Source organism: Egretta garzetta, unplaced genomic scaffold (genome assembly GCF_000687185.1).
Source record: "Egretta garzetta isolate BGI_Z169 unplaced genomic scaffold, ASM68718v1 scaffold56, whole genome shotgun sequence".
Lineage (NCBI taxonomy): Eukaryota > Metazoa > Chordata > Aves > Pelecaniformes > Ardeidae > Egretta > Egretta garzetta.
This window is the reverse complement of record NW_009260182.1, coordinates 11,385,019-11,394,868: the sequence shown is the minus strand read 5'-3', so window position 1 is coordinate 11,394,868 and position 9,850 is coordinate 11,385,019. Positions and strand designations below refer to the sequence as shown.

Here is a 9,850-nt window from a genome sequence, read left to right as displayed (position 1 = left end):
GGAGCGGCGGAAGCGATTGTCCCCCAGTACTTCCTGCTGCCAAAGTTTTAAAGTAAGACTCGACAGGTTTGGGTAAATCGAGGTGCCTTCCAGCAGCGGGAACGCCCAGCGCTGTCAGTGCGTCGGGAAGGGGAATCAGTGCTGCTCTGCACCCCCACCCCCCCGGACTCGCAACCGTGACTTCCTTGGTAATTCTTACCTGGCTTCAGTGCGAGTGCTCTCTTTATTTTGTCTTAATGCCTGCTTCGCTTCTCGGACGCTCTGAACTGTTGAAGCCGCAAACTTACAGCGGAATACGCAACGTGGTTTTGTAAATTTAATCTGGCTTCCTTTTAAAACATAAATGCCATCTTAAAATAGTTTTTGAAGTTGTTACCTGAAGTACTTGAGCATGTGTGATTTTTAAACAACTTCGCTGAAAATGTGTTTCTCATTTAAATATGGACTATAATTGACTTTCCAGCAGAAAATGGATAAAATGGCTATCTTTGTTAGCTAGTGAGCTGTGGAGAGGCCAGAAGAGATAGCGTACTTCACCAATGAAATTCACCAAAGCTTGGAAAAAAACAGTATTTGAAATCCTGAGAAACTTGCAGTTATTCACCAAAAAAGACTACTTTTTTTTTTTTTTTTTTTTTTTGTAGTCTGTCTAACAAAACGTTAATTGAATCAGTGGCTGAACTTTATGAATCATGCCTAGATCTTGTCTGCATGACCATGCTTAGTCCATACACAGGCCGTTGTGCTCCTGGCGCTTCCCTCAAGTCTGTGAGAGAACTGTTCTTCTGCTTCATATGGTGTGAAGAACGGATCACTCTCTCCTCGCTTTCCTGAAGGTCTGGGGGAATGATCTCGCTGACCACCTTCCCCATAGCCAGTACTCTTCTGCCTCTGCTACTATTCTCAAGATGCATGTATGTGAGAAGTGTCGTTCCCTTCACTGTATGCATCTTGCAGGTATAAAAATTGCTTGCAAGAAAGCATGGCATTAAAATACAAAAACAACTTACACAGAAAATGCTGTGCAATGACTAGGACTTGAAACAGGCATGGAAGGTTGTTTGAAAGCCCTACTTTTGGAGATGGCCAGGGAATAAAATTGGAAAAACGAATCTCAAATCTGTGGCCACTCAGAAAAGAGGACTTGGGTACTACTTGAAACTTTTTAATTTTCAGACTGGTACTTTTTTTTTTTTTTTTTTTTTTTTTGAAAAAGCATGAGTGCTTGACTATTTTGATGGCATTGGGATAGTGTTTGGAGGCTCAGTATTTTGTGGGGTGGGAATGTTATCCTAACCTAACTTCTCCTTAGAACATATTTTGAAATAAGTACTCTTCAGAACTGCAATTCTTATTTTTGGTAGAAGAACTTGTACCATTTTATTTTTAAAAGGAAATAAAACACTTTCTCATTGCACTGAGTACGTGCTTTGGCAATATGAGATGTCGATGGCTTAAATTCTAGTATTACAAGATTCTGATAGGCTTGGTATATTGGGCAGCTTACAAAAATGAGTTCCTTCTGGTTTTTCTTTGTTCCTTCAAATCCAAAGCTTAGTTCTGGATGCAAGATCCTTTTGGCTTACTTTGCTTTAATTCGATTGGTTTTCCATTTCAACACTTCCATTATTTAGATTGGCTTCATTCTGTAGTAATCAGACAAGCCATCATGCCTGAAATAAAAATTAATAGTTCTGTTTGTGCTGTCTTCAGCCATAAGCCAGCCTGGGTTTGGATTTCCCATTTCAGCTATAGGCCAGTCTGATTCCTCTTGCTTTAACATTAGAGATGTTGTTGATTTTGCAGTTCTGTTGCATGACTGTGTGGATTAGGACATTACATAATTCATGAACATTTTTAAAATCCTCTCTGTGTCATAGTTGGTAGATGTCCCAGGCCAGTGTTGGTTGGTGGTAGTTTTTGTAGTTGCTTTTATGTAAGTGGCTGTTGCTAAATAGAAGTATTTCTAGTAGAAACTGTCATTCATTTTCAGCTGTAGTGTGGCTGTATTCCTTGAAAAGCAGGCCTTCTGCCTACTTTAAATTCTGGTTGCATTTGTAAAGCCTGGGTCTCTAGAACTGTTGAAGCCAGAACCAGTGCTGTACACGCTGCGTCAGCCCGCAGTCACAGCTCTTGGGCAGCAAGAAGCAGTTTCTCAGCCTTGAGTGCTTATCTCCAGGAGCATCAGAATGGTTTGTGACAAGTTTCGTTAATTTAAAAAACAAAACAAAACAACCACACACCCAAAACAACCCCCCCTCAAAACCAGATTTAGTTGCTAAGCAACTCGCAGGAGTGCCCTGTTGATTTGGTTTTAGAGGATCGGCAAGGCTCGCAGGCTCCCGCACGACCCTGAGATGAGGCACCCTTTTATCAGAACGCTGCCTGAGCGATGTGGAGTTCTCGCTCTTATCTTCAGAGCGTGTTGTAGAAGAAAATGGTAACTCCCAATGTTCTCCAGAGAGAAAGAAAAGAGATAGCGAGGTAACATCCCGCCCTTATTTTTTAGTTGGGTTCTCTTTTCTATGGTGTTCACCTCTACAATTCAGTGGAAAGATTCTTCCTTTATGCAGAAATGCAGTAACAAAAAAGGCTGGTTTCTTTGGAGACGGTGTTGAGGTCAGCAGCAGTTCACCCTCTCTGCTTGCTTGCTTTTTTTTTTTTTTTTTTTTTTTTTTTTTTTTTTTTTTAGTAGATGAGGGTGGAGAAGATGAATGGAAAAGGAAGAGTATGTCACTGAAGAAGGCCTAAGGCAATGAGGAAGTTTGAATAGAAACCATTAGACTTTGGAAACTACTTCAGGAAGATAAAGGCTGATACATATAAAGCATTAACTAAGGTCTTCATGGAACTGTGATAGATAGCAGTACTTTAATCAGGCCTCTGATGTTTTAAAATTAGTCACTTAAATTTCTTCTGCTTAAAAACGTATTTTATGTTTATTTGAAGAAAATAGTTGGATTCTTACAGCAAGATAAAGTTGTTATATAAAACTTACGTAGGTCTCGGTCAAATTTAGAGATATTTAGCTGCAAAATACATGTGAGGTATAACAGAAGTGGGGTTCTGTACACAATTTTTACATGTGTGTGTTTGAGAAAGGAAATTGTCGTTGCTTAGGAACCTTAATTAACTTACTCAGTAATCAGACGGTTCCCAGGTAGTAAGTTTCAGTGTTCCAGAATCTAACTGTGGACCATTCTGCAGTCAGTTGTATTTATGGGTCCTTGGGTGGTGGTCAGAATCGTGCAACTAGTCCAATAGTGAATTGCCCAAACTAGTCTGATGCCTTCAAGAAGTAAAGCCTACTAACTCATGTAGAACCGTGAGAAGTGTAGGAAGGGGTTTGTATCCGAAGTGTTAGAGTTAGAATCATAGAATCATAGTTCATCTCTTATCTCCTGTTTTAAGAAGAAAAGGAGAGTTGTGGTAGTCTGTGAAACATATTTGCAAGGTAAATACACGTAGTATTTGCATTTGTTTCTTTTGCTTCCTGGCTCCTCTACCACAATAATAGCTACAAGTGTATGGAGTGCTGCAGTATGTAGAGCCACCTGACCTGAGAACTATTCTAACAGATCGTTATTAACTGGAGTTTATCTGTTGCAGGAACAAAGAAGAAGGCTGCCTGTCCAGGACTTGGTCTGTTTTATACAGTACTGTCTGCCTTCCTTTTCTCAGTGGCCTCTTTATTTCTTAAAAAAATAGAAGATGTGCATTCAGTGGAAGTGAGTGCATTTCGATGTGTTTTCCAAATGGCATTCGTTCTTCCTGGCTTAATATATTACAAGTAAGTGCAGCAAATGTTTAAAATTAAAATGATTTCTTAAAAACAGATCTAGAATTATCACTCGCGTAAAGCAGATTGCAATATTATTTTAGTTCAGACTTCAATTGCGTAACTGCATTGTTTTGGATTAGTTGATAGTTTCCTAATACAATTCAGAAAACTAAGTCTTTGACTCCCTGAATTTTAGAGGTTTCTACAGGGATTGTATCAAATGTATTTATCTTCCATGAAGTGGTGTTCTTAAAAAATAGAAGATAATTAGTAGATACTCTTGGATTATTTTGCAACCAAAAAATTAATAGCTAGAAGAACAGTTTCTGGACTCTGAATGTTATTGGTGGTGGTGATGGGAATAAATTCGTCTGTGATCAGACAGTTAAAAATATTCAGTATTTGAGGTAAGTCCCTCATCTAGAAAGGCGTGTACATTCTAGAAAGGTGTGTGTATTTAAATGTGGATGGATGTTGGTCATGAAATAAATGAGCCAGTGACATTAATGTGACATTTCTGTTTTTCAGAACAGGGTTTTTGGGACCAAAAGGTAAAAGAATTTTTCTTTTCTTCCGAGGATTCCTTGGCTCTAGTGCAATGATTCTTCTCTACTATGCTTTCCAAGTCATGCCACTAGCTGATGCCACTGTTATAACTTTTAGCAGTCCTGTTTTTACGTCGTTGCTGGCATGGATCTTTCTCAAAGAGAAATACAGTCTTTGGGATCTTCTGTTTACCCTCTTCGCAATCACTGGAGTGGTTCTTATTGCCAGACCACCATTTCTGTTTGGGTCAAACGTTACGGGGATTGAAGGAAGTTACACAGATCACCTTAAAGGAACTATAGCAGCAATTACAAGCACAGTATCTGCAGCTTCAACTTTTGTTATACTAAGGAAGGTGGGGAAATCTGTACATTATTTTTTGTCAATTTGGTATTATGCAGTCATTGGTTTAATTGGATGTGTTATAGCGTTGTTTGTTATGAATGAATGGCGCTTACCATATTGTGGTAAAGATAGGGTTCTTCTAATATTAATAGGCTTGCTAGGCTTAGGGGGTCAGATATTTCTCACAAAAGCATTACAGATAGAGAAAGCTGGACCCGTAGCCATAATGAAAACAATGGATGTGGTGTTTGCTTTTATTTTACAAATTCTTTTTCTCAATCATCTACCAACTTGGTGGACTGTGGGTGGTGCCCTTTGTGTAGTAGCTAGTAGTTCTGGAACCGCCATTCGTAAGTGGCGACAAAGTTTGAAAAAAGCTAAACAAAATGAAATCTAGCAATACAGACCCTAATTCATCACAGAAACAAGCAATCTTGAAATAAATATACAATATTTATTTTTATTTATTTTAAATATCTCATTTACCAAATTGTAGTACCAAGCTATATCCAATAAAATAAGTTGATTTTAAAAAAAAAAACAAACCAAAATTGAAGATGTTTTAACAACTGATTAGGTATATGCTTTTCTTTCTCGTATTTAGGCATGAAAATATGAGAAGTAGAAAGATATTTAAAAGTTGCTTGCTTCCTATCGAAAGTGGACTGTAGTTTTTTGGCTTTTATTTTCTAAAAATTCCTGATTCTCCACTTCTTAGACCCTTTCTCTATACTTCTGAGCGATGGAAATCAGTCTCCCAGGCTTATTTGATACTATTCTGTGCTTGATTACCAGAGGGATTGCAGTACAAAAGTTAGAAGGGAATGAAGAGTTATAATCCTATAAACATCCAACTTCTATAGAACAGATAAAGCCTGCACATTTACAAGCTTTCTAATTTTTGTGGGTTTTGCACAAACCAGATGCCAAGTGGGGATTTATTTTTAATTTGGATTCTAAAAGAACAAAGACTATTTCATCTTTCCATGTAATATCAAGAGAAAATTAACTTGTGAAAATTATCTGTCAGCTTTGCTTTCTTTTAAAAAGAATTTTAAATGTTTGCACTTGCTGCACAGACATAATGAAACAACCTAATCCCTTTTTTTTAATGTGATTTTCCCAATTAACATGTCTTTAGTTCCTGCAGTCTCAGTGATGAGAGACTGAGAGACAACAGTTAATTGTGTACCACTCGTAAATTAGCCATCTCTTGTGGTATGGAATGTTATGCTGTAGCTGCACTTTTCTTTATTCTATGCAAAAGATTATATTTTTTAGGTATTTAATATAGGTTATTTTAAATGCTGCTTATGACCCTTTTGTTTAGGTTCTCTTGTACAGAAGTTCTTTATGAGACCAAGTTTAAGTCTCCTTGGCCTTCATAAAGTCAGGAGGATGTACAGTAAAGCATTTGCCTATTTCCTAAGAATTTAAGTGAGTGCAGAGTAATTGCAGATTCACAGAAAATGTGGGTTGGCGGAGGTCATGGCAGAGATTCCGGAGAACAGGTTTGAGGAGAGCTTGGTGGGAGGTGGAGCTACGCATACACATCTCATGACATGGAGGTGCCCACACTACATCAGGCAGTGCTAGTGAGCAGCTCCAGCCCCATTTCTCCAGCCAGCCCTTTTAAATCTGCCCTTAGTTGTTCCTCTTACACATCTTCTCACTTTTATAGGCTTTATCTTGATAGCAACAAATACTAAGAAAAAAGGCTTGTGTTATTGAACTTAGTGTCCTTCATGTTTGAGGAGGAATACATGTTTACTTAATATATGTTAGCCTTACATACTTTTGGGTCTTGTCTCAGTAGTGCTTAAAGAAAATTTTAACTTGGATCTTTATTTGGTCCTTTGTATCATGAAGTGGTTTTCAGTTATTTACTCCAGTGTTTTTCTAAAGGAGTATGCTGTGTTCTGTAGACTTCATACATGTTTCTTTCAAAATTGATAAAGGTGGTGGATGTTTTCTTATTTTGATTTACAGATGTCCAGTCACATATCTTTTCTTTTGCCAGTAAGCATTGCGTCCTGGCAGGGCAGTTCTAGGGACTTGAGTCCTGAAGGACTGGAATGTGTATAGTACTTCGGGATGCATCTGGATGTGAGCAGCCATCTTTGTGCAAGATTCTGTATGTAAACCAGCACCCTGAATGTATATATGTTTATGGACATGAGCAGATTCCACCTGAGCAGTAGAATCAGTTCCTGCTTACAGCAGTCCATCCTTCGATTTTTCTGAAGGCTGAAGTTCAGCTACTGCTGACAAAGTCAATAGTAGTATGAAACTGCTTTTACATCTCTTTAAAGCCTGATGTAATAATAAAATTCCAGTTTTGCACCCATTTCACTTAACAGTTGAAATTGTAAACTGGGATTGTTTGTTCTGCTGCTCAGCCATCACTGCCATTGAGCAACAGCTTTCAGGGCAAGGCTGGAAAATAGACTGCATTTTTCACTGCTTCACTTCGTGTTTAATATGCATGTGGTTGAATTAACCCTTTACAAAGGTGTGGTTCTGAAGCAGTTCATGCTGATGTAAACTTGGGTTGTTGGCTAGTCCTGCTCCCTCCCCTTGGCTGAGTGCTCGTGGTTATGTGGTGAGCTGGCCCCGGGAGCTGATCCAGCTACATAACTTTTCAGTAAGGTTATTGGAGAGGGCAAAACCAGAGTAGCCTGAACTTGATGACAGTGTGAAAACATTCGAGAGGGGAATAAGATAATAGTTTAAATTACAGCGTGTGAATGCCGCTTTGTCAGTACAGAATAAAAATAATAAGGAATCTTATATCAAAAAATCTTTAGGTCACGTGATTTCAATGAATCTTGTTTACACTTAGTATAGAAGAACAGACTGCTGAAGAAATGATTGTTTTCTTGCCCCTTAACACATAAATAAGTGTAGAAAATTAGCTGACCTGAAATCAACAACCTGATATAGTGATCAGTAATTTTTCTCTCAAGTTCTTGCAGAAACTCTTACAATATATTTCCATACCTGTACTGCCAAAACCACCAGATAATTATTTTTTTAATTTGGCCACACCTACAGGGTTTCCTTATGGCTCCATCTACTTATTTCCTTTTGCTGTTCCTAAACCTTCCTAAATATTTAAATTGTTAAAATAATAATCTAAAAAAGATCCTATGTTGGAGAACATTGTATTTTTTGGAACATTATTTTGATTTTGATCCATCTTTTGGAGAATTGTTTAACTGGTGTAAGAATGAAGGACTTCATTAGAGCTTCTCTAGTCGTACAGCATGATACGCTAGCTTCTATAACTAGCTTTTCCAGATGATTTGAGGAATGGAAGACATTTAAGCTTTAAGTTTTTTCAATGACCTCAAGTTTTTAATTTTTCTTCCTCTTGAAAATGTAGGTTGAAAACTTGAATTTTAGTTGGAAGCCTTGAAGAGAATGAAATTATACAAAAGTGTGGATAGCCTAAAATGTTTTGGTTTTTTTTAATTTTAAAGTATTTCATACAATTTCTATTAAGATAGTAAAACTTTATTTTTTTCTTCCAGAGCTTAGATGTTTCAGAATCTGAAATTAAACTGGCTGAGCCTTGATTCTTTCAGAGCCTGATTTTTCCTTTTTTTTTTTTTTTTCCCCCCCCTTTGGAAAGATTTTTACTCTTGGAAGTTGGTTTTATTTTTTTTTTTTTAGCCTTGTAAGTTTTAATATAGCAAGTTTCTCAGGGTCAAATGTTATTTTTCTATGCTTTGAGTCAGAAATATATTATTAATGTTCATCACCTATAGTGTCCTCTTGTGAGCTTTACAGTATTTTTAAGTTCAATAAATGTACTTTTCTAATAGGAAGTCCTTCCTTCATAATATGATGGAATATTGTTGCGTTGCAATTGCTATGCTATAAAGTTAAGTTTCTCTTGAATTTTAACATTAATTCAATGTACTGATTTCAGTGAATCCTCAATAGAAAGAGTAATAATTAATTATTGGTTGTTTTGCACGTAAGCACAAAAAAGATTTAGTTGTTACTGATGCCTCACAAGCATGTTTCTTATGTTCTTTACTATGCAAAACACTGTAATCATCTGTTGTCTTCAGTGGGACTTTATAGCCTTAAAGCCTTAGGTACCTGACTCTTCTATATAAAGCTGATGGCTGAAAAAGCTATGAACTGTCACTGTGCAGCAGCAAATTTCTTTCAGGTTAAGTTGTTTGTCAAAGTATGCTCTAAAAGCTCCTTAAATACATCTACACTAAGAATCTGACAAGCTCATTGTGTAGACAGGGGCAGTCTATACAATTAAAATGGATTTCCTGCATTTATCTAACAGCAGGCACGAAGTAACCTCAGCATAACAGCGTTGGTGAAATAACTTGTTCAATGTTGCATTTTTCTTCTGAAACCTGAAACTAGTCTCTTTCCCAACTCCAAAAGCTCTTCTCTTCCTTGAGTTTTTGTTCAAGAGCAGTCTGTTGGAAGGGAGTTTATTTCTAGAGAGGCAGCCTCTTTGAAGTTCTTTCCTTGCTAACTAGCCGTAGTTAACCAGGAAGAGGCTGTTTCCAGTTCTCTAACCATGGTAGCCATGGTAGGCTCATCCGTGGCATCAGTCCCACAAGGGTAGCAGGAGCACGATCTGTCCCTGCATGGATTCCGGGCTGGCAATGCTGACAGCAAATGTGCAACACTGACTGCAGCAGGACATTGCAGTTACCAACAGAGTGGTTTTGTGGTCATAACTGCCTGTCCATCCAAAGAAAAGTTGTGGCTTTATGTTCCTGCAAATGCAGGTAACTTCAGGGTGGAACATACGTAGACTTCTATGATGATAACACTTCTGTATATCCAAATGAGTGGTTTCCTATGTTATGTGAGTTATTGTTTGACAAAAAGGGGGTAAAAATACCCTCAGCGTTAATTAAAGGATTTTTACTATGTCCTATATATTGTTAAATATATGTTGAATTATGTTTTGTAGAAGTTACTGGCTTTGTTATGTAGTAGTATATTTTTATAGACAATTCTTATATATTGAAATGTTAAGAATATTTTCATAAGAGATTTATATTCATCATTGCTAATAAAATGAACCTGAAGAATTAATCTCTGTTTTTGCATTGATTAGTAGAACATATTTGAATGTAGTGATTGTAAAGCTTTATGCAAGAACTGTTAATCAAACAGTCCCTATTAAATATG

General features: G+C 37.3%; 1 protein-coding gene across 1 annotated transcript in view; it reads left to right on the top strand.

Moving 5' to 3' along the window:
- The window catches only part of SLC35G1 (solute carrier family 35 member G1), a 12,530-nt gene extending 2,896 nt beyond the window's left edge, over positions 1-9,634 (top strand). Inside the window, exons 2-4 of the mRNA XM_035897410.1 lie at positions 83-188; positions 3,610-3,790; positions 4,310-9,634. Of these exons, the coding sequence (XP_035753303.1) occupies positions 83-188; positions 3,610-3,790; positions 4,310-5,069 (1,047 nt within the window). The 3' untranslated portion in view covers positions 5,070-9,634. The remainder of the gene's footprint in view (positions 1-82; positions 189-3,609; positions 3,791-4,309) is intronic.
- Positions 9,635-9,850: the final 216 nt, after the last annotated feature.